The 25485-nt window shown below is 35.5% G+C and overlaps 1 protein-coding gene across 4 annotated transcripts; it reads right to left on the bottom strand.

Annotated features, from left to right (window-relative positions):
• Nucleotides 1-2348: 2348 nt before the first annotated feature.
• LOC105033341 (protein FLX-like 3) lies at nt 2349-21055 on the bottom strand. Of its 4 annotated transcripts, XR_002163479.3 has the most exons (8): nt 20897-21007; nt 17657-17742; nt 16899-17431; nt 16619-16764; nt 15865-15944; nt 15579-15734; nt 2996-3044; nt 2349-2883 (listed from the first exon to the last, which is right to left on the bottom strand). XR_002163479.3 is itself a non-coding variant. In XM_019846621.2 (6 exons), the coding sequence occupies exons 2-6, from the start codon at nt 17660-17662 to the stop codon at nt 15651-15653; spliced, it is 849 nt and encodes a 282-aa protein (XP_019702180.1). In that variant the 5' UTR covers nt 17663-17742; nt 20897-21007; the 3' UTR covers nt 15407-15650. The 4 variants fall into 4 exon arrangements, 2 of the variants coding, with proteins under 2 accessions (XP_019702180.1, XP_073114392.1); XR_002163478.3 differs by having other exon boundaries at nt 2349-3044; XM_019846621.2 differs by lacking the exons at nt 2349-2883; nt 2996-3044 and having other exon boundaries at nt 15407-15734.
• Between the last annotated feature and the right edge of the window lie 4430 nt (nt 21056-25485).

Here is a 25485-nt window from a genome sequence, read left to right as displayed (position 1 = left end):
AGACTTGTATAAAAGTTGCAAGTGATATTTAGAAACTTTAGAACACGGTGGTTTTTTTCTCTTTTTTTTTTTTTTTTTTGCAAAAGTAATGTATTATGTTAATTGACAAATGAGGCTATCTGTGCAGCATAATTTTGAAAAAGAAACATGCAAACAACAATAACATCATCAATCATCCATTCACCTATATAAATCTAAAACACTCCATTATCTATTATTCATCTATTTATATAGATCTTAAAGCACTCTATCTTTGATCATTCATCTACCTATATAAATCTTAAGGTACTTCATTTTCTATTATCTATCCACTTGCACAGATTTCAAAATGCTCCAACCACCTATATAGATCGTAAGATACTTCGTCCTCTCTCATTCATCTATATATATAGATTTTAAAGTACTACATCCTCTATTATTAATATGTCAACACGAATTACTAAGTGCTCTATTTTTTGTAATTTATCTGCTTATACAAATTTCAAAATGGTCCATTCTCCATCATCTATACATTTAATAGATCTCAAAGCACTCCATCCTCTATCATCCATTCATATGCATAGTTCTCAGAGCAATCGATATACTGTAATTCATATGCCTGCATGCATGTTAAAACATCCTCTCCTTTGTCATTCATCTACTTGCACATATCTCAAAGAACTTCATCCTCTATTATCCATCCACCTACATAGATCTCAAAGCAATTTATCTTTATCATCCATTCGCATGCATAGATCTTAAAGCACTATGCCCATTGTCATTTATATATCTGCACAGATCTTAAAGTACTCCCTCTTTTGTCATTCATTTGATTACATAGACAAATCACTCCATCCTTCATCGTTCATTATTTGCACGGATCTTAAAATATTTCATCTTTTGTCATTTATTCATCTGCATATATCTTAAAAGACAATCATTCATCTGCTAGCATAAATCTCAAAGTGTTAGTTTCCTCCCCTTTCAATTCTCATCAAAATAAGAGTCTTTTACTAAATTAGTGGGAAGAGTTCTACAATTTTTTAAAAAGTTAATTATCATACGATCCTCGTATGACAATATGTTGTAACAATGACTGTGTCATGTAATAAATTAAAAATTTTGATGGCTAATTGTCATTTTTTTAACTTTTAAGGTCTAAATATAAATTGCCCGAATTTGGAGGAATGTTTTTAATTTTTTCTGAATTAAAAACGTGTGTCAGTATGGACTAATATTATAATATATAAATCTTCCTCGTTCCCCTCTCCTATGGTTCGGAGATGTGGCATGACCCCCTCTTGGAGCAACCCTCCATTCATTGGTATGAAATCAATCACCTTGTTTCTTTCTTAAGTTTCAGCTCAAACATTTCTATATTATTTGCGTCATCTATCACCATTTCATTGATAAACCCACCCATAATCAAAGTAGATATTTTGAGCCCCCAAATGGAACAGGAAAAGCAAGTTGGAGCTATGAACTCAATTCGAGCAAATATCCATTTTCCCACCTCATTAAATGCATCTGCATCGCATCGACTTAAATCCCCATTCTTTATCACCTATGGAGTCTGATTTCACACCTATTTTTCATACATAGTTTCTCTTATTCTAGCATTGAACATCCATCAGATTCTCTCATGCACTTAGAGATCAAACCCGTAAATAAACACCTTGACTAAAGGATAGAAGCGTCTTGTGGCTGTCACAAGTTGATTTGTTATCCTATGGTTAGCCCACAAAACGTCCCCAAAAGGCAAGTCATCTGGGGCAATAAACTTATACTTAGTCACCAATGCAGTTATTCAAGATAACGTAACCTATATGACGACCTCGATGGGAAGTCTGGAGGCAAGAAGCCTGGAGCAGAAGGCAGCAAGGACCGCGATAAGGTTCCCAGCACTGGAATTCTGAATCCATGCTCCCAACCTCTATCAGATCAAATGTTCTCCAAGCCTGCTGCCGTCCTCATGGTCAGCCCATGCTCGAGATATTCCATGGACAACATAGGCTAGATATCCCATGGAAACCACTGCACGCATTCAAACTAAGCCACAGGACAGCAAAATAAAGCCCCGTTCATTATCTTCTCATCCAATGTTTATTTCTCACTATTGCACCAAAAAGGAATTATTTTTTAACACAAGAAGCAACCTTACGGCAAGACCCGCCTTCTGCACTAAATGCACACATCCAGGCTCGAAACAGCACGCCACAGAATATCGCAGCAGCATAAACCTACACAAAGTTCAGGTACTGTAGCAGGAGAGCCAGTGGAGCAGCAAATGGACAATTCTTCACTTACGAGTTGGGGCAATCATTTAAAAAACCGGAGTAGAAAAACAGAACTAACGGACGAGTTGGAAATTGCAGGCACGTATCACTTCTCACTATTCCATACTTCCACAAAGTTTTGTTCTAATCTTGTGAGAGATCCACGTAAGAAACATGGTTATACTTTCAATGTCAACACGGAACAGCACCATACAAACAGGAAAGGCACTTTGCAGGTCTCATGCAAGAGACATTTTGCCCGTGGGAGGCACCCAGAACAACAACACCAAGAACAACTTTCTTTGGATTGACAACCAGAGTAAAAACCATCTCATTTGCGACTCCTACATCCTGCAAGCAAAAAGAACAGCCTTCCATTATACCTTTTGGGTCCTGTTTAATTCGTTTCTGCTTCAATGAACCAGCCAGCAAGTTCATGGAACAATTTGTGATCCACATCTGCCATGTCTGCCAAGTAGAGATCGCACAACTCCAAGATCTTGGAGTATCGCAAATCACCCTTCACATGATGTTGGTTCATTCTATGTATGAAGTATCTGGATTTTGCGTCTCCAACAAAAAAAACTCATTGCACCTCCCCCGATCATACAATTCCAATTTCTCTCCCCTGTGAGCACATCATGGAAGGAATTACCACACCCATCAAGGATCGATAAAAACTGCTGCACTTGTTTTGCTTTCTAATTCCCCTTGATTTTTAAGTTAGATCTAATTTCTACCTTCTCAAGGAAAGAAGGCATCCCTCAATTCATACGGATGGCCTTTAGCCTGCAAAAGAAGAAAAGATGATCAGAGAAATATGATGGAAACCGACAAATTTGTGATGTCAACAAATTCCATAAATATCACCAACAGCTTCAACAGGCTTAGCAATGCTATCAAGAAAGGCTAAAAAGACTACATGCAAGCATCATAGTGTGCAACTCTGAAGTATTTGAAGAAAACAAGGACACGGCAAAAACCTACTCAGCAATTTTAAAGCCTACAGTTTGGCCTCATGAAGGTGTGCCTTTGGAGACGATGCTGAAAACTTTACAGTTACTAACAATAGTTTGAACAGCGTTCGCTTCCAAGGTTTCTGAAACCCCCTAAAAAACGTGTGGCAAATGTCACTTCTAATCAATAGTAGGAATATTTTTTTATTCCTCATGGCACATTATTCCAGATTATTGAGCATACATTTTATTGCTGATTTTACATAGAAGCTACCAAATGAATGTTGTGCCAGTGACTCAAAGTTTATTCAATTAAATTGTGACTGGTACCATCCATGTGGAAGAGAAGAACATGCAGCCAGTAAATTTCATAGGGAAACATAAGGATGAATGCCCTTACTTCACAAAAAGCATTATTATTGAGAATATCTAGCTGGAAGAATTTCTATAAAACCAAAAGTGAGTATTCTCTGACTACTCAACATGTAGTCAATCACTACCAGCTTTCCCTTTTACATATTTTTTTAACAAATATCAGTAATTGAAGCTTGGAATGAAATTGGAAAATGGGGGAAGCTGCCCTTGACCTAGTGACACTTAAATTCAGTTATGTATTTTATCAGTCGCATTTTACCTTAAAATGTTTTGATAAGCAACCAATCCATAAATGAAAAAGGAGCTGCAAGCCAATAGATGCAAGCAGGCGTTGTACCAGACAAGGTAAGAAGTCCCAGCAAAGCCAATAGACAAGTTGCACTGTGCCATGCTCACAAACCCAACAAACTGAAGGCCCAAGAAGGAAGTTTTAAATCATTGAAAGAATAGTTGTTTCTAATAGCAAACAATGGGGTGCATATAAACTGAATATGGATCCCTAGCACTATCAACATTGTAAGTAACCATTTCAATTAAATAAAGTAATTGTTTCTGATTTATAAAAATATAATTAATGTAATTTGCTGATATTCCCACTTGATAAATTCGTAGGAACAAATGAGTCTTTTGACTCAATACAAATTTCTTTTTTTGTTTTTTTAATTACACAAAAAAGAGAGCAGTCATAACAGCTGAGACATTGCAAACTTAGGACACGTTTTTTTTTATTAAAGAGTCAAATAAGTAGCTACAACTACTTAGACACACATCTTAAATACTGGAAAAATAAGAATTGATGAAAGAATTTGTCTCTTCAAGTTTCAATCTGTTTGGTGACCCAATTATGCATGGATGTAAAATACACTTAAAGCATTTTCCATAAGCAAAAAAAGTTTTGAGGATTGGCCGCAAACCACCATAAATGTAATTAGTGAAAAGAAAGCCATCAAAATGTGGGAGGACCTCTATGACTTGAAGAGGTGCAAAGTCTGATCTTAACATGGTATGATTTTTGGGATTAACCATTATGCTGTCAAGATGGTAGATGAGGCAAACTTGATCTCACATGCTAGAAAACAGAAGATAGACAATCAACAGTCACGATGCTGGAAGCTTGGAACAAATTAATGAAGCAATGAAACAAGTCACAATGGCTCTGATAAATGCCACATAATCAGACAACTGGCAACAGATACAAGGTTTTTGATGCTCCTTCACTATCCCAATTCCCAACCAAAAGGTTTACTAGGTACTCTTCCATCCTCTTATGAATAAGTGGCATATGGAAAGCAAAATAGATATGCAATCACATAGAAGATGGCAAGGGGTCCAAGACTAAGCAAAGTGCAAAAAAAAAAAAGTGAAAGAAATCATCAGCCATCATATGTTTTGCAATTAGAAACATCTTGCAGGTAGCACTTTCACAGAAGCCTATTAATATAGTTTGCACAAGACTAAAAACAAATGCATGTGAAGCATCCATAGAGATGGATGATTACAGGGAAATAGATGACAATTAGATAATAAAAGTCTAAAAAAAGTGATAACATGAAACGAAACGGACACTCAATTGTTTCCATATTTTTATCTTTTCTTAATTCCACAACTACTGTGATTCTAACTCCAATATCCTGCATGATCTGGGTTACTTTTCTACATGAGGCATAAAATGGTTACAATTGCCTAGACTTTGACTTTTTTCTTGATTTTCCTTCAAATATTTTTCTGCATTTCATATTGACTGTCATCTTGAAGACACTTGATCCACAAAAGATGGTCTGATATAAAAAAACTCATTTTTCAGCACCTCAAAAAACCATCATCCATACTCCCATATATCTCTAATAGATGACAGATGAATGGTAAAATAGCCTCTGTTCATAATATTAGAGCATTCATCTTCAGCATGTTGTCAAACAACTAATTTTTTCGAAATCCCCTAAAAAGGTGCCAGATAACCACCATTAAAAAATGTGGTACTCGAGGATTCTAGGTGCAACAAAAGGAGAAAAATACCCAATTGCACTGACCAATCTGATAATCATGTAGAACACCTTGATCAAAGTATTGCCAATACAGATAGGAGATCACGCAATCAGCATCTGGCCATGCCATTGTCACATGGCCACTGATCTAAGCCATGGATGAACCATTTCATGGATTAATACATATATAATAATTTATTATTGTAAACAAGCAATACATCATGATGCATGTGCCAGCCCATGTGCAAGCCCCCAACCACAAAACACGTTACGCGCATAAAAGATGAAAGAAAGAAGAGAAGGGGGCTTCTGTCCCTGGGACTATTTTAAACTGTGCAAGATGATGACTTCCTTTTTACTTTTTCTTAACCATCTTGTACCGCACACTATTCCTCAATCAAACAAAAGAGAGCCTCCTGCTCCATGTTGCTTCCTTCGCTCCATGAGAAATTTGAATAGTGAGTAGACAACCCAAACCAGAACTCTGAACTCCTGATATTAAGAGACGATACACCAAACCATTCAAGGAGGTCTTTAAAACAGCCTCCAATTCCCCTTTCTATGCAATGTCCACAAAACAGCCTCCAATTCCCCTTTCTACCACAAGGAATCTCATCTACAAGTTTAGTTTTACCATCAACGTCCTTTCAAGTTGTCTGCTAGTCATCATCCATCAGCATTTTTATGGAAGAAAATGGGGTTTCTACCCCCTCTCCTTCAACCACAACCTTAGATTTCAATAGACAAGCTATTTTACTCCTCTATCTGTTTTACTAATATCTGAAGCTGACATTTCATAAGGCTTCTTTGTTATGGTTAACTCCGGATAGTTTCCATCTTCCAGCATCAATGCACGTGGAATTTGACACTTACTAAAATCTCTTACTCCATTGCCTGAGAGAATTATTCAAATCTCTACCTTCTTCAACATTGACAAGGTCCAAGATCTGTCCCTTGGTCCAAAATCCTGGTACCCATCTCTGGCCGTTGGGTGCACAGAGGGTTGTGGCAAGCTTAATGAGCAAGCAAGGGAGAAACATTTTTAGCAAATGATAATGCATCATCACTCCAAAGCGACCTTGATGAAGAAGAATTCGCTACAAATCCTTTTCCAGTTCAGAAAAAAAAAAAAAAAAAACTCTTTCAAGAAGTCACAAGAAATGTCTTCAACCTTAAGTATGGAAAACAATAGAGACACTTATTTGAGTACCGTAGTGTAATGTATCCACTAAAATTGTGAGGCACTGTAGCAGAGAAGCCAATACACTATATTACCTGACCAATGATACACTAATTATAAACATGTCACCCAGCATTACTCAGGCATGGAGAGAGTATTAGGTTCACAGCTTTGGGGACAAATCTTCCAGAGGACTTTTGAATTGGAAAACAAGATGGTTGCTTTCATTTTTACAATCCCAACTCGACCCAAGTCCTTGTGGTTACCTATACGATCTCCCGGTAAGTTCACTTGTTTCACTCTCAACAGCAAAACTAAATCTTCTCAAACATGTACAGCATTGGCAGGGAAAACATGCTGACAGTAGGAGAAGGTGCTTTCTCTCGAATGTAGAATGAAAAAGAATAAAGAAGTCTATTTCATATTACAAACAAATCAAGCAGTAAGTTAGGAGATATGACATTGACTGGGCAAGCTGCTATCACATGCTTGCTAGTGAACATAAGGGTAAAGGAGCAAAATTTATAGAGATAAGTAATGGCCACAGCCCTCCATAAAATCTCGTGGAAATGAATCTAGCTCATGTCAAATCCAATACATATATAAACTGAAAGATACAAAAATGATCCACATTCGATCAGAAACTAGGATGCAGTCCATATATGATATTATATCAGAATTCCAACATTAAACTGTCAAACCACCACCGGCACACCATCCTTTTAAATAGTATTGACTAGAAAGAATCTCAAAAGCACTGGCAATACTGGATGGTAAGTTAAAGTTTTGTAATAGTTAAAACTTAAGAGTGAATTTATGATTTCCCATATGCATTTTCTGCTAAGTATTTGTGTTACATAAGAGCAGAATGTGAAAAATGCATACATTTGAACTTTGACGTGTTTTAGTTTGATATTATGCATGCAGAATGATTGCACTAATGTGGTTGGAGTAAATTCAGAGGACGATAAAACTAAGTGTAGCCATGAGTTCTTAATAATCTTGGTAACTGAGAACTTACAAGCATTCAGGATCACCACATCATCCACCCGAGAGAGAGAGAGAGAGAGAGAGAGAGAGAGACTATTAAGGTTCATGAATGACATTCTTCAAACAGTGAATCTAGGCTCCCAAATTTCTGATTGCAAATCATGAGAACACAATGATGTATTTTTTTGAAATACCATAGGCAAAGATCTATGATATCAAGTAATACTCCTCTTCTCAGACAGATAATATGAAATTATGAATGCTAACTAGCAGTCAACTTTATGACTTTGATGGTACTCTATCACATAATAATATAATTCTCCAAGTACATGTGATACTATGAATGTGCCTGACAGATAAATAACAAGATTTCCTCTTTATATAGTATGTTAGAGCTGACCACAAAGAAAGCACGAATGACTGAGGAATCATAAAATTTGAGATAGCACAAATGACTGAGCAACCGTAAAATTTAAGATCACAACTGGAACATCAGAATGTGCCTTGAATTGGAAATCCAACATAACATGCTCTCCATTTAAATTATACAGGATTACACTAGCAGCAACGAGTCGTATCATGTATTTTATCGCTGTTATGCACCATTATTTTTTTTTTTTAACTCCTGCACTACAGATAATTAAATGTCCTGTAAATAGCAAGAATATATATGATCATTTTCCTTATTGTGTGCATGTGTGGATTTAGGAATCAACACATGCACAGATCATTTTTATATAGCACATAAATAACAGATTACGTTATTATGGAACTTTATATTATGGCCCTTTATCTAAAATATGTAGCAGATATGTAAAACTAAATGGCTTTAACAAGATATAGATTCCATTAACAGCACATAGTATCATTCACAGAATACTACAGGCCATGTCCCATCTACGGAAGTGCCGTAGCAAGCTCACAAACATAACATTCTCAGTGCAAAATGTCACACTTATCAATATAATACCAGCATATAGCTGACCTGATCATCACTTTTATTACTATGCTTCAACCAAGTTGGGTTGACTGGTTCTTCTCCACCACTAATTTTTGCTAAAACCACAAAAGTATTGTCTCTCAACACCACTTATCTTATACTGATTCTCAAAGTGGTTGTACATGTTTTCTCGAGCCATGCCCGTCCACTTTCAACACAGATGTAAAAGAGATTCTTAATCAGAGCCACTTAAATCTCCCATGGACATGCCTGTATTGCCTTTGTTTTGCACCACTTTATCCTTTATCGTTATAACTAGTCTGGTTCCCCTAGGCTCAAAGGTACTCATTTCCACACATACAATACTTAGTATTAACATGTATTTAAAGGTTCTGAGGACTAAGCAGTGCCACATGGAAACTTGGCATGGGTGCCAAAATGCCAATTTCCTAAGTGTCAGCAGAGCAACATCTAAAAATCCAATGTGGGCATGCACGCAACACGCTTACATGAAAAGAGAAACAGAAAAGACGAAGGGAAAGGTAGGGGTCGGGGGGCGTGTTAAGATACTTAAAATTAATGATTAAAACTGATACATTTATAGTAAAAAGAAAAGGACATTTTGCTTGAAATGTCCACACATCATGATTTAAAACATAATGAAAATTCCCTCAAAGTGTCCAACAACTGACAAAGGTACCGATACGAAACTCTACAGGAAAAGTGTCAAAGAATGACTTTTTTTGCTGATGTCAGCAGCACACTTCAAAGTAGAGTGTCCAGCTATGTTCAAGTGTCCCAAAGAGTTAAGACTTCCAGAAATCTTACATATAGAATACCCAGGCAAAATAGGTTCTAATGCCCATGATGCGCATATTATGTGCTCAATTCTGCTCTATTACTCAATATAGTAATTCAAAGAAAATTATGGGCTTCCCATTGCTATATTATCTGTTGAAGGCACCAATGATCATACAACAGCTGACAAACATATACCACTGTGTTCACTGCATGGAGATTTTATTTGATGATTTGCCATTTATCTCTTCATTCTCAGTTTGGTAGATATAAGATGGCTAATAATAATCAAAATAAATTGATTTATAGATAATTTTATATTAGTTTCAACATCAACATATTGTTTTTGGTTTTCTTGACTTTAAGATCCTTTTCTGTTAATTCTTTCTTTCATTATCTACTATAAGGCGAACTTCCCCTAATGCACGGATTGTGAGGTGCCGCCTGTTGTCCATGTTTTGATGACATTTTTAAATACTAAAGAGAAATTTTGCAGGGATGACTCCTCAACCAAGCAGCTTTTATTTTTATCAGAACTCAAAAATTATCCCCAACCATGGAGCCTCATGTACAGTGCTACACCATGTGAATTTTCTCTCCTCTGTCATCAATGACCATCATTCACTACATGATGTCCCATGTGTTTCAAGCCTTTCTAGTCACTTCCTTTCGCATGCATGGCATCTCGTGACATCTAGCATAATTTTATTTAAGGGCGTCAATGGGCTGGATCAGGCCTAGGTCCAAAGCATAACCAAAACTTTAACCTCAGGCCCAAGCTAGGCCAGAGCCCATCCCGACATATGGAACATTTTTTGGCTGAGTCAGGCTCAACACAGTTGCTATTCATATCTTGCCACATTTCCAGCCTGGGCCCACCCCGTGAATCAGTCTGGCCTCTATTTCAAGCCAAAGCCCACCTCATTGCCCTAAAACTTAAGTCCAGGCCTGACCCATTGACAGTCCTAATGTGGTTCCAACTTGACAGTAGTCTTATCAGCAAACACTATTTTGCAAGTGCGAAAAAGGGCCCTAGACTTGGACAAATGTTGGTGCAGACAAACCTTGAACAAGAATTCACACAGCTTACACAGTTAACGATGACACTTTTTTATACCTAGATACCGGTCAAAGTTAGACAATTTAAAGCACTAAATTTTCTGAAGGTCCATGGAGCTACCTCTGATGCAGACTACCATATGCTTCAAGTCAATAAAACCAATGTCTTTAAATTATTCCAGTAGTTGCTTAGGCAAAGTGTAGTATACATTAACCCACTTTACATAAAGCTAAATAAGCATAATCATCTAGACTTGTCTCAACTATTGGGTTAGCTTTATAAATCCTCATTCACCAAATATTTTTGGCTTTTTTATCAATCTCTGTCCCATCACCTGGTAACTTTGTAGTGCAGATTGTAAATCTTGACACCACCAAAAGCTGGTGCAAGAACATTCACAACTGTTATTTTTAGGAGAACCAAATCCATTATCCAAACTTATTACTTCATTATCTTTAGAAACATAAACAATAAACTAGTAAACTAACTTAAGTGGACATTCTCCCAGGAATCAATATCTTATATCAAATTTTACCTATCCTTAATAGCCATTTCACTTTAGATTAGTTATATAAAGTATCCCAAATAATTGTGATCATACGCATCAATCCCAAGTGTCATTTTCCCTGGGTCAAGTCCTCACTTAATATTTCTAGAAATAACCTCTCCACGTTTTGGAATCTCTTTATCTAGCCTCTCTAAACACACATTTTCTTTATCTCTTCTTATTTAATAAGTAAATTTTCTTTTTCTTAACAAGTTCACAAAGTTTCTTTGTCATAATTTTATGCAACAAATTTCACATATGTTGCCAGCAAGCCTTACCTGTACTTTTCCTTATTGAATATTTTTAAATATTTTATTATTCGCATTGTGTTATAACACATACTCTCTTTTTTTTAATTGCCTTTTCAACCTCAACAATTCGCTAGCAGCCCTTTCATATTTCATTTCCCAAAACGATCCTTTGATATTGTATCCCTGCCGATGGAACTCACAATCTTAAGTTCCACATTGTCTATCTACATCCATTTCTTTCTCTTTCACTAATAACATATTTCCATATATAGATATCACCACCCACAGTCCACTTGATGTAGGAGCCATTTTTTCTTGTCACAATCACTAGGAGGTATTATAAAAGTTCTCTACCAAGGGATGCTTTACATCATTCAACTTCACACCTGCCATGGAGAGTGGAGCAGTAACATTCAGTTGATAGCTATTCAGCTTGTCGTAAAAATTAAGTATGAGCACCATACCAGTATAACTTCTTAATTACCATGAGCATGTAAGTTCCTAACCTATAGTTCTTATTTACCATAATATGCACATAGTGGCATATTAGATAGAACAATGAGAGATGTATGGTCAGCTACATAAGTCAAAGAACTGTAAAGGTGTGCTTCCACTTTCTATATGCCTTCAAATAATGCACTAGTACATAAGTGGTGCATCATGGTTTGACATTTATGTATTAGATTAACTAGGATAACCATCACTTGAATTTCACATTTAAGAAAGATATTCTCAAAAGAGAAACTTATAATTAACTAATTCCTTCCAAGTCAGGATCTCATATAAGTCTTATGCAACCTATATTGAACCACAACCAACAATAATAAACAATTTAAAAATGGCTGAGTTCAGTGGCATGATTATTTGAACATGATTTTACAAGATCAACTTTTTCCCATTTCTTAAGTGTTCATCTATGGGTTTGCTCCACTTCCAGTAAAATTCCAATATGAAATGCTCCACCCACAGCTTCATCATGTTCGTTTACAGATCAAACATTCAGCTTGACAAAGACCAATGGGGGAGGATGATTCAGGTTGGACAGCTTTTTGCACGAAAGGCTCTTCCTAAATTCACTTTGATAATCCTATCTTTATATGCCATTTGATCCAGCCAGAAAATTGGCTTCTCCACTAATAGTAGCATCGAAGTGAATCACCCCATTTACTAATATTAGATACATTCCAAAACAACAATGCTCAGGAGATTCATACACTGCAATAATTCATGTGCACCAGCTAGGAAAATATTTGTTGAATTTCCAGAACTTTTTAAGTAAAAATAACCCATATTTTGCAAGGCAAGAAGTTCGAATGGCTACTATTGAAGTACTTTATAAATCCATTTGTCTAACCGATCTGAAAATGTAAGCATAGTTGGCAAAAGGTCTGTCCAGAAACAGGAATGAAGCATATAGAAGCAAGCCAGCTTACCAACTACATAGCCTTCTTCTTCCATGTACGGAGCATACAACTCCCTAAAAACCAGTACGCAAATCACAACTTGCACGAGGAATGTTTTATTTTTATTTATTTTTGGAAGTAAGGTAATTTCAAACAGCCCTATCATCCTTCGGTAGCCTTTTTAAATCATGTTGCTTGATTTCCAAATCTGATCCTTTCAAGTCAATGCAGAGCATGCTGGTAGCATAATTATTCATTTTGCTGACATAGATTTCACTTGCTCTGAGGATTATTCAGTAAATAAATCTTGACTAACAAAAAGTCGAACATGCACTCAAATAGCAGGAGCACCCTTCAGATCAGAATTTGTTGGACTCCTCTTCTTCTGAGGTAGATATTTTGGTCATCATATTGGTCAAGCTCATGTAAGAACTCAAAAGAATAGATCTTAAGCTCTGAGACTTTTCCAGCTCAAACTGTGATAAATCATGCATCTTCCATCCTCACGGCCTTGACCAAGTAATAAGCAAAAACAAACAGGTGATTCATGAAATTTAGTATAATAAATCTGCACTTACATCAGGAGCAGCAGAAATATAAATAAGAGTGCTGCAACCTAGAAAAACATCAGGGTCGAGAATGCTGTGATGCAGGAGCTCTTGTCGAGACTATTTGTAATCGAAGTTTCAAGGGTCTATGCTGAAACTAGTTAAAGCAATTTCTAAATATCTAAAGGATGACGAAAGGCAATCATGGATCAACTAATACAGAAACTGACATTTTTAAGCATATGCAATGGAGTCTTGGAAAGGGAACATTCATTAATAACCTTATACTCGGCATATAAGAAAAAAGTACTTGCCTTGCAATAAGTAGGCGGCCGCCTTCACATGATCCGCATCACTTGAAATAATCCAGGATGATCTCCAACCATGACAGAGCAGATTTATATCATAATGTACGCACGTAGTTTCAATCACTAAATTTTACAAGGCAGACTACAAATTGGATAAATAGCCATTAGAATCTTGGGAGAGACTATGGACCTCAAGAAAACTAAAATAATGTTCTCAATCAATAAAAGATTGATCAAGAAAACTTGTTGGACACTTCGATACACTTCTATTCTCTGGGATTCAACATTCAATCACAAATTCTTGGTTGACAATTCTAAATAAGAAAATGCAGAAAATATTGATGCTGCTATCCATATTCATTTCAGAAGTAATATCCCTATTCAGCTCCTTTAAGCAAAACCTTGCAATGGATATCTGGATTAAAGAAGTGAATAAGCTGAGCATCTAGTTTTCAGTTAATTAAAGATCACCATCAAGCATATTGATGGCATTTTAGCAGAAGCCACCATCAGATGTTACACCAAGTGATCCTGTTGGGGACATCACAAATTAGCAAATTTGCAATTATTTAGCTGCAAGCCAGAAACCATGCATGTTATACGCTTTATTGGCTCATAACCCATACATCCACACCCATTTTTCCAGTGCATAGACCTCTCTTAATTTAGCATGGCAGAATGAGAATAGTTTTACCAGACACGTTGATGAGATGGAATACTGCTGTGAGAGCACTAGAGCATACTATTTGTACTTAATCTCAAATAAGTATGCTTGGCTCATTAATTATACTGGCTCTATACTCCAACTGTAACCAAAAGGAAACATAAACCAACCATACCACACCTATGGCCAACGAAAGACCAGCAAATAATAGCTTCTAGCATAGGGCACATTAATACTGTACATGACACAACGTGATTTTGGTACCTGATGCTATCCAAATCCATTGATATAACACTATAGGCCACCATGCGCACAAGCCATTCAGGTCCGCCTCTTTGAGATTCACAGGAATCATCTTAGTGCTTCCCTGACTTACTCCACCAGTCCGAAAATAGATAAAAATAGCCCACAAATGTACTAGAAAGATAAAAGACCATCTCTTGTTGCTCAATAACACCATGCATCAGCACGATCAACTTGAAGATGTTATCTACCACCTCTTATGTGAATCAAGAAGCCTCATTTTGACTATTGAGAGCTAAACCACTGAAAAAGTGATTAGATATCATCAAAATGATAAAGTACCAGTTGGATGCATCAGAGGTAAATGTTGATTCCTTTTCAATTGCTTATACCTCACTCTTTAGCATCAAAACCTAACAAAGCATCCAGCTTCTCATCCATGGTTTCTACAGATAGTTTATTCTCCGCCACCTTTGAAGGAAGATATCCAAAGAAACAGTATGTTAATGATTACCCAGCCATGTTGCCCTGAAACCAATTTTGCATCTCATATCATCTGGGCCAGGGGAAATCAACTAAAGTTCCAATGCCATCAAACATCATACATGGACACAGGATGTCACGTATTAATAATTTGCCAGATTATTGCTGGAAGAGTTAATAACATAGATCGCTATGAAAGTAGCATCACAGACTTTTGATGCCACACTTACTGCTAAATAAGCTAATATAACCTGAAGATGCTAGCAAATTGTAGAAGCCTAATATCAAAATGAACTACTTAGGTGTTAAAGATAAGTATCTACTTTTACACACATATAACCCAGGAGGATGAATAAAGTTGCAAACTACTACTTTAACAACTCGCACTAACAAGAAGACATGAAAATTTTGGATCAGAAATAAAACCAGAATATGCCAATGTAGCAATTTAGTTTCATAAGTACTATGAAATACAAAATATAAAGATCAGATTGCAAATGAAAATATGTTTAACTTGTAATGACCATAAGAAGCTTCTCAAGAGAACACTGGTGGACCAAGCACTAACTGAAGAGGCTAAGAAATTCTAAACCTTATATATAACCACCATGAGTAAACTAAAGGGCACCCATGAGTATTTTGGAGGACAATTCAACTCTCAGTCTCAACGACGTCCAGGGCGAGACTTGTCAAATGCTCCACGCGGACCAGAACCCCCACCATACATAGGGGCCTTGCCAGCAACTTCCTGATTATCAATATTCAGAACAAAAAAAGTTAACAAAATACAATCAGTATAATCATGTATGCTGGAACCTATATTAATATCATAAGCTAGGAAGGAACTTCCAGGTCTAGACATCTTTGGGAAATCATACCGAATGACGGTTGTAGTTATCCCCAAACGACGAAGGGAAAGGTCCATCAGGACTACCAACATTCATCCCATAGGCTCCACCTTACATAACCAGTAAAGAGAATGAATTTTGAAAAAAAAAAAAAGAAAAAGAACAAAAGCAAACTTTGATTAACCATGTGTTAGTCCTTGTAGAAAAAATTGATAACAGATTCACACATATTACTAGAAGAGAACTAAGACAGAAAGCAGGAACACAAAAAAAGCAACTACATGTGTGCAAGAAATCAGGAAAAATACATAAAAAAGAGGCCATCATTCTCCAGTTTTCGCAACTGAAATTTCAAGCAGTGTGAATAGCCTAGCTTTAAAAGGTAAAAAATTACGAGCAATGAGGCAGGAAATGCATGTAGTCACCGATCACAAAAAATATCATAATGCACTCTCTTGCTACTGACTCTAAAAAATGCATAGAATAGCTTCAAATGATCAAAGTAACATCATTTAAACAGTAGCTAACCACAATGTTGTTATAAATATAACAAGCCAGCAACATTCTAAAAAAATAACCGCATTATCAAAAATAATGATATGAAAATGAACATGCCAAGCCAGCTTATTCCTAATTTACAAAAAAAAAAAAAGAACAATAAAATGAAAGAAGAATGTTATTAAACTACGATAAGCATGAAAATCAGAATGACCGGCACTGGAGTGATAAAACAAAAACCTTTTGCATTCCATTTAGGCACAAGCATTAAATGAAAGCAAACTACCTGCACCCCATGGCCTCCCATCAATGCTTGCCAAGTCAGCACGCAGCTTTTCAATTTCACGTGCCATGGACACCAAATTTTTCTCCATTATTTGCCTTTGTTCCATTAGATCAAGATTTCCCTTTTTCTCATACTCGAAAGCACTCCTGAAAATAACCAAATTTTTATATTGAAGTATACATGTGCTTCTACACAAATCAATGTATATGGCAGATACATGTGACTCAAGAACCAATAGAAAAATAATATACCATAAGAGTACAAAAGGATAGAGCACAACCTAGCTCGCATAAGTTCCTGGCTCAGACCATCAATCTCACTCTTCAAAACAGGGATCTGTTTGTTATCACTTTTTGCCCTTGTCAATTCTTGCTGGAGAGTCTGGACCTGACCAACAAGGTCCTGTCTCAAGACATTCAGTTTTTGAATTTCTGCTCGAAGCTGCACTAATTCATTTCTTAAAGGCTCAGTCGCTCTAAGATCAGCCTCTAGCTTCAAGCCTTTCTCAATCAGCTCTCTGCAATGGACCTCTTTATCAGCACGGATATCCGCCATGACCATATTCATGCGATGAATCTCTTCCTTTGCAGCCATTAGTTCCTGCTGCATAGCAGCACGTTCTTCAGCCAAACCATGATGGTTTGCCAAAAGCCTCCGGATTTCATTCCGCTGCATCTCAAGTTCCTCATACAGAGCAGGATGGGGTGGACGAGGGACAGGGCCACGAACAAATGGCCCTTCCGGCATTGCAGGATAACCTCTCCGCCCATCATTAATATTGCGAGGTGCACGACCTCTACCAGCCATCGCTTGCTATAATGAACATGGGCACACAGATCAGGACCAAAATTATAATGCTTTCAGAGAAGTACATATTGAGCACATGAAGACATCAGAATTGTGGAACAGCAGAATAAAGTTGTTGAAATCTAGAAAAGTACAAGATAGATCTACCTTCTACCCTTGTGAAATTTTAAAGCAACTGACTGCCCAATTAAATAAAGAACAAAAATGGAAATCAGAGAGCAGGATACATACATTCATTGAAATCCTTTAGATTAATATCAATATTGATAGCAATTGACCATAAAAATCAGCATCCATGATGGATCTACCTTCCACCCCTGTAAAAATTTAGAGCAACCAAACCAAGCAACCAAACCACCCAACTAATAAAGAACAAAAATGCAATTCAGAAAACAGGATAGATACACTCATTAAAATGCTTTAGATTATTATCAACACTTGCAGCAATTAACCATCGAAATCGGCATTCATTTCTTCTATTGATATCATCTTATAAAATATTAAATACAATCACTGACTTTTAGGAATAATGTGGAGGAAAGCATAAAAGCTCCATTCTGTTTCCAACAAAATAAAAGGAAAACAGTGTAAAAATCAAAGAAGAGATATTTGAGAATTTGTTGTTTTGTTGCAATAATTAAAAAAACAGTCTCAATCACTTGCCTTGTCCATATGTTTTCTCAAATGTCACTTAATAGGAGAGAAAATTTCATGCCTCTTGCTAAAATTAGGACCTATATTTTCTCCTTCCTTTATCTTTGAATTTTCTCTTAATAGTCAAGCCTTGGAGAGGTGAAAAGGTCCACACTAACCTGGTTTTCTTGTACCCATCAGTATGCACTAGAAGCAAGCACTAAGAGACAATGAATATGGAAATTCATCCTTATTATTTCAGCTCATATATACCAATTTATCTCAAGATATCAGTCAATACAACATTAGTATAACAGCTAAGACTTTTAATACTTGCAATCTTAGATAGGTTTTGTGATTATTGAATATTAAAAATCAAATCCTTCAAGAGGCTGTAAATTTCAATTTTACTTTATTAGCCAATATTCTTAAATATCAGCTCAAAGTGTCTCAGATCTTTCCAAAAATTCCCAGCCTTCCATCTCATGGATCTCAATCAAGATAAAATCGAGATCGATCTTGATATCAACTAGAGGTGCAAATGAGTCAAGCAGCTTGTGAGCTACTCCAGTGTAACTCGAGTCCAATCTCGACTCGACTATTGCCGAACTCAAGTCAAGCTCAAGTAGCAAAAAGCTTGGCTCAGGCTCCCAAGCATAGTCACACGCATGTGCGTATAATAATATTATATTTTATTTATAGTATATATTATTAATTTAATATTTTAAAATATAATATCATGCTATATTTTGTTTTTAACTATATTTTTTTAATTATGACAAAAGTTCGAATGCAAGCTCGAGTATAACTTGGTTGACATTTGAATCGAGTCGATCTCGAATATCACTTTTTTTATGGAGTCAAGTTTGAGCTTGGATATTAAAGGTTAATCGACCTTGAGTCAAGTTTCGAGCCCAAGTATTTTGAAATGAGTCGAGCTCAAGCCTCTAGCTACTCAACTCGGTCAACTTGATTGCATCCCTAGTATCAACAACTAACCAAGATGGTCAATATCTCGAATTTAAAGATCTTACCTACAAGAAACTTTTTTTCCTCCACCTTGGAGCAAAACAAAGCCAAGGGCATCAGATCTGAGTTCAATGCTGCCCTAACTAATATCACCTACAAGTCAAGAACTTAGGCTTCATCTTTCACTAGATCATGTCCAAATACCAATCAGGCTAGGATCTGAATTGATTTTCATGGTCTAGATTAGATTTTTCATAGGTTACTTTCTTACCTTTTTCTCCTTTAGGGGAAGCTAGGGGTGCTGAGCAAAAGCATCCTAGCAGACGAGGTTCTTGCCACTAAAGAAACTAGAGTCAAATATACGTGGCCTTACCTCACGTGCGGAAAGACTTTCCAATTTTTTGAAACTTTCACACCCAAGTGAGAATGTAGCAACCTTACCTTTGCATTAAAGGCATGCCCTCTAATCTATCGGGGTAAGAGAGACTCAAATTCTCGACTTCTAGATCACTCACCTAGCCATGCGCTAGCCAATTGCACCATCACCCCATAGATAAAGGGCAGACAAGCAAGTACAACTAGATTAGTCTCCTGTCGTAATGGAGGTTTTGTTGCAACTTTGGGGCCCACACAAAACCCATAAGATTTATTGCTGCGTTGATGTAGATTATCATATAAACGATCCACCTATTGCCTTAGTTAAGCACATGCTACCAATGCTAGCACTTTTTTTTCCACAACATAAAATTGGAGGGGGAAAAGCAGTCCACCTTCATCATTTGAAGAAAAAATTGGGGAAAAAATCAATCCACACCTAAGAAATTTCTAAATAAAGAATGACAAAATAGATCTGAATGACTGAGTTTTGTTCGACCAACTTCGCTAGACTGAATTTCCCATGGACCCAACATCAATTTGACCAAAAAAGCACGATCCAAAAAAATTAGTTGGACATCATCTGCTTTACATCGAATTAAGCAATTCAGATTCAGAAAACTTGAAGACAAATAACGAAATGGTAATTCTTGGACAAAAAATAACTAGTTATTAATATTAGCAAGTCTTTACATCAATATCTCATATGCTTTGCATTTGAATCAGCTGATCATTCTTGGAAAAAAAAACTCTATTTCTTTATTTACAACTATTCAAAAAAGGAACATAAAAAAAGTTATTCCAGAATGACAGATTTTGCAAAACTTGAAGTCGCTCCACCTGCTGCAACATATGCAATAAGATGTCACAGGTAAGTTTATATGCTCTTTGTCTATCAGTTGTGGTCATGCACTGAGACTGAAATTAATCTGACATTTTGTTTTTTTAATTAAGTAACAATATGATATAGCAAAGTTTCAGAAAGCAGATGCATTTCTTGATAAAATAAGACTGCCTTGCACGATCCTCTGTAACCATAAAAGAAACTTGCGAAGTAAAGCCAAAAAGATAAATCACTCTTTTGTGCGGATTTATGGAAAAAATAAACACCACGCTTGTTACCATTGAAATCAAAAACCATATTATGTCTTTAAAAAAACATCATTATCAGATGTCACCTATCTTCATGGCTATGATTGCTGCTTTGTTTCATGTCTTATTTGTTCAAATAGATCTTTAGAAAAATCAACTCAGATCTTTCCTTTTAGCAACAATAACTGCACAAGGGCATCATCTGACGTAATCTTTTTGCTAGGGTTTGCAAGCAAATCGAACTCATGGACAGATAAAACAAACAAAATTCACCAGAAAAACAATAGAATTCATGGCGCATTCCTCGACAAGCGAAGCAAGCAGCGATAAACGATCTGAAACCAAACATGAAACGATTGTGACAGAAGAAACTGATGAAAGAAAAAGGGTGGAGAATCGTACCAGAAAAAGCAACGGAGAAGCGAGGAAGAGGATTTTTTTTCTGCCGAGACGGCAGAAACCCTAGCCTGCCACGGATTGTTTTTTGTGAATTGTGTGAGTGGGAGGCAGCTGATCCCGTTTCTTTTATGGGGGTGATCCAGTGTACCACTGAGAGGTCCTTCTTCTGCTAGTGGCAGGCCGGGTTCGGATTCAAATCCGACCCGAATCGGCTTCTATAGCGTGGTGCTGGCGCGGATCAGCCGGTCGGGAAAGGGAAGGGGTGTGAACGGGTTGGACTTGGGTCAGACCCAAGAAAGATCCGAATCCGATGATGGTAGTATAAACCGAGCTCAGTTTCGGTTCTAGATTTTTCTTATCCGACTTAATGACTTCATAATTCTCACCCCATAAAAAAAAAAAAAAAATGATGAAACTATAAAAACCAAATGTCCATATTTGCAATATCAGCTCTCACAGATATGGTTTTGCCTAATGAACGCACAAAGCCAGGACTTAAATGTATACATAAAACATATTAGGAGGTGAAAATAGCATGAATATTATTCATTCAAATTTATTTTTATATCTAAATTAATTTAAATATAAATAAAAATTTAAGAATCTGATCAATATTCATATTCATATCTGTAAAAAAAAAAAAAAATTAGATATGAATATGAATAAATAGTTATCCAATCTGTATCCGAATATTCGAATCAACATATAATTTTATATAATTTTATATAGTACTTATTAATTTCTAAAAAAATATATAACTATATAAATATGTTATTAATTTAATTTATCATCTATTCAGTAATATCTTTGGTTCTATGGTCATAAAATTTAATTATTTAAGTTATATCCATAATTATATCCATACTTTTAGTATCCAAATTGTATTCATATCCATTTAAAACAAATATAGATATAAATTTTTACATCTGAATAATATCTGTATCCGTATTTGTATTAGTCAAAAAAAAATATATGGATATGGATATGCTGGTATCTAATTCGTATTCGATTTCAGTCCTAAAATATAGGTATTGATAAAATGTAATATATATTTTTATAATTTTAGTCCATCTTTTATAAAATATTCAAGAGATTGGGGTAGAAACTATCTAAGTAGCACCATCATGCACTGACGCTACCCCTTCTATATTATATTTATTTAAAAAAATAAATTTATTGACATGGTGCGACACCGCATTGCCTGATAATTGAACAAGTAGAATGGCATGATCGGGCCACTGTTAGCTCTTGTCTTGCTACTCACAGCTCTTATCTCACCACTCGCTTGCTCCACCTGATGTGCATAGCCTTATCCTTCTTTCTCTCTCTCCCTCTCTCTTCCTAAAAAAACCAATTATTTTTTTTTCTCCTTTTTGCCTGGTCCATTTTGTTGCTTGGAAGCAACTTTCAAGGTGCGCATGCACATCTTGGAGCTAGCAAAATGGGTAACATACGAGCCAACCTAGCCTCATTGGACTTTCCGACTTTGATTGGTAGCTCAAGGGATGCAAATCGTAATCTCTCTCCTTTCAAGTGCCAACCCTATGCCCATTTTGTGCAAGACAATTCCATCACTAGTGTTGCTTCTCCTATAAGGGTTAACTCGAGGGAAGAAGGACATACCAATAAGCTTCCAAGCTGTTCTTTTTAGTAAACAACCAATAAGTAATCCGAAAGGAGGTAGAAGTGATGTTAATAGGATAGATGATGAAGCTTAAAGGAAGTGCAAAGAGGGAGATGATTCATGACTGGCGTCGGAACAGATTAGAATGAAAATCAAAATGACCATACTCTATGATGTATTCGGCTCATGATTAGAATCGAAATTATAAAATCGATTAAATAGAGGGTTATTTTTGAAAAGCTAATTACATGGATGGGTATTTTTGGGAAGTTATTTTATTTAAATGAATATGGTGTAATAAAATTTGAACATTTAAGGGAGAGCCGTAATTGAATAATAGGACTTGGAGCATATTCCCGTTCCTCCCCAAATGGGAATGGATGTCTCTCCAACCAAATGATTAGCTAGAGTGAAAGTTATTTATTCTTATTCTCATTTTATAGCCCAACTCTCTCCAACCAAATAAATTTTTATTATAATTTTTTGGAAAGAGAGTGAAAATGAAAAGATAACAAGAGAACATAAGACACAAATCTCTTTTCTGATTTATTGCATGCTCGTGTGGGACATTCACATCAACATGTAAATAGCATATAATGTATCTATGTATATGTATAGCATAATTATAAACTACTGATTGTCAGTTAACATTCTAAATTTTACTAAAAACATACTATAAATTAAAGTCAACTTATGCCTATTTTACAATTTTTATTAAAACCTAGCAACGTCGAAGTTAACTAAGTCACATGCGACCCTTCACCCTTCTTGATTTCCATTCAAAACAATTAGGTTGTATCATATGAATAGCACACCATGCATCCAATCACCATATATGCCCAATTGACATTTTAAAGATTACACATGATCAATCAATGATATTTTCATTATCGCATGGTTTGACAATTGTCAATCGAGAGGACACCAAAAAAGATGATTTGGTAACCAAAAGTAAAAACTCGCAATCTATTGGAATCTCTCTCTCACACACGCGCACACGTATACAATATCAAAGTAGTGCAAATATAAACATTCAATACCAAAACTTTGATCTATGGCCCTTAATTCTGGAGCAATGATGCAATTTTTTTTGAGGTTGTTCTTTGGTGCAAAAATAAATATTTTTATATCAATATAATTTTTTTTTGTTTACTTATCTTCTCTGCATCGTTAGTTTAGTTTCTACTAAAAAATTATTATTTTTGTCGAGATATCGAACCTTTTTCTTGATCCTATTTTTGATCAATTGATCATAGCCCCTCTACCTTGTGCATTTACTACATATAAAATTTTGTAAAAACTAAAATGCATGCACTCACATTGTGACCATTATTTATTCTTTATTTGAGTAATAATGACCAGTATTTAACATGAATAGATTTTTTTTTTTGTGATTAGGTAATAGAAATAGGTTATATTTGTTTTTTGACTATTAATTTAGCTTAATACATTTTAAATAAAGTTCCATATTAGTTCACAAAAATAGCATTTCTATATCATAAAGAATGATAAATAGGGATCACAATTTTATTTTACCTATATAATTGTTAACTCCTACTATGATAGAAAAAAAACTGTAATAATTGTTTCATTCAGAAAAATCTTTTAGAAAACTTGACTTGGTAAAATAACAATAAATATCTACTATAATAATGAATTATTGGGTTGAAGGACTTGATATTGGAATACTATAATGTCATACAAAGTTTGAAACCATGTGTATAAGAGGAAGGATGTATTAATGAAATATCATAATTTTCTAAAAACACAATATAAACAAAAGAAAGGCATATATAACTACATATTGTTAATCTACATAAGTTGATGGATTATTTTGTGCACATAATTTCAAGTGAGTTTGTATACATTAAATAGAGAGTTGTTGTACCATTTAGAAAAATTGAAAAAACAAAAAAACTCTACATCAGGCATCACTAACTAATGCACCATGCTTACTCTAACAATCAAAAATCTTAAGACAAGTGTATGGTAGATCACGAAAGCCTATATTAATGCTTGCAAGCTAAACCAGTAATGCAACTTTTTCTTAGATCCTCTGTAAATTAAAATACAATTATCTTAATCATAGAGAAGGTCAAAGAAAGTTGCATGCTTATACTATTGTCATATCATATTTTATTTAACCCCGTGTGCTTAAATGATTACATTTCATGAATTTTAGGCATGTTCGATTATAAGAAAAATTTACTTGAAAAACTTTTTTTTTAAATATTCTATGATTGTTTGTCTTATTAGGAAAGTAAAAATTTTTAAAAGCATATTATTATTTTTTTCCTTTGCTATAGTTTTTCTAGTAATGAAAGTTACAAATAAACAAAAAAAGCGAGCCTTCTTTTATGCCTCCCAAAGCCATAAAAAAAGCTAGGATAGAGGTGCACATGAGTTAGGATCAACCCAAGAACCAAACCAATCTGACACTGTTGGGTTGGTTTGGTTTGCACTCTAAAACTGATAGGGTTGGTTTAAACTTAATTGAATCTATTTGAGTTTTAGTTAGAGATTATGTGTAACTTGACTTAATCCAATCTCATTTATTTATAGTATGTGTGTCTGTGTGTGTGTCTATATATATATAATAGTATACATAACATGCATAATTAATAAGGTATTATGTATTGTCAGCTTTCCAAAGTGGCATACCACTTCTTACAAACCTTCACCTAGTTCGCACCCCCTAACCTTATCATAGTTGGTTTTTGTTGTAATTAAATCTAAAATCATGCACTTTTTAGATTCACCCCTTCCTCTTATAAACCTTCTTCTACCTCTTCCATTGTTACCTCCACTATTCTTCCCACCTTCTTTCTTGTCTCATAAGAAGTCCCTTTACTATCTTGCTACTACTTACGTCTTCTCTCGTCTTAACTATGCTGGCCTCCACACCCTCATCTATGACTATACTGTATCCTTTTCTACCTTCTAATATTATCTTCTCTCTCCTTCATCC

The sequence above is a fragment of the Elaeis guineensis genome, chromosome 5 (genome assembly GCF_000442705.2).
Source record: "Elaeis guineensis isolate ETL-2024a chromosome 5, EG11, whole genome shotgun sequence".
Taxonomy (NCBI): domain Eukaryota; kingdom Viridiplantae; phylum Streptophyta; class Magnoliopsida; order Arecales; family Arecaceae; genus Elaeis; species Elaeis guineensis.
The sequence above is the reverse complement of the archived record's forward strand: the minus strand, read 5'-3'. Positions and strand labels throughout refer to the sequence as shown.

What these genes read in the sequence shown, in the direction of transcription:
- LOC105033341 (XM_019846621.2), bottom strand. An exon ending in TGGGAGGCCATGGGGTGCAG is followed by an intron (nt 15,945 to 16,618) that starts GTAGTTTGCTTT and finishes TGGTTATGTAAG; the next exon opens with GTGGAGCCTATGGGATGAAT. An exon ending in ATAACTACAACCGTCATTCG is followed by an intron (nt 15,735 to 15,864) that starts GTATGATTTCCC and finishes ATTGATAATCAG; the next exon opens with GAAGTTGCTGGCAAGGCCCC.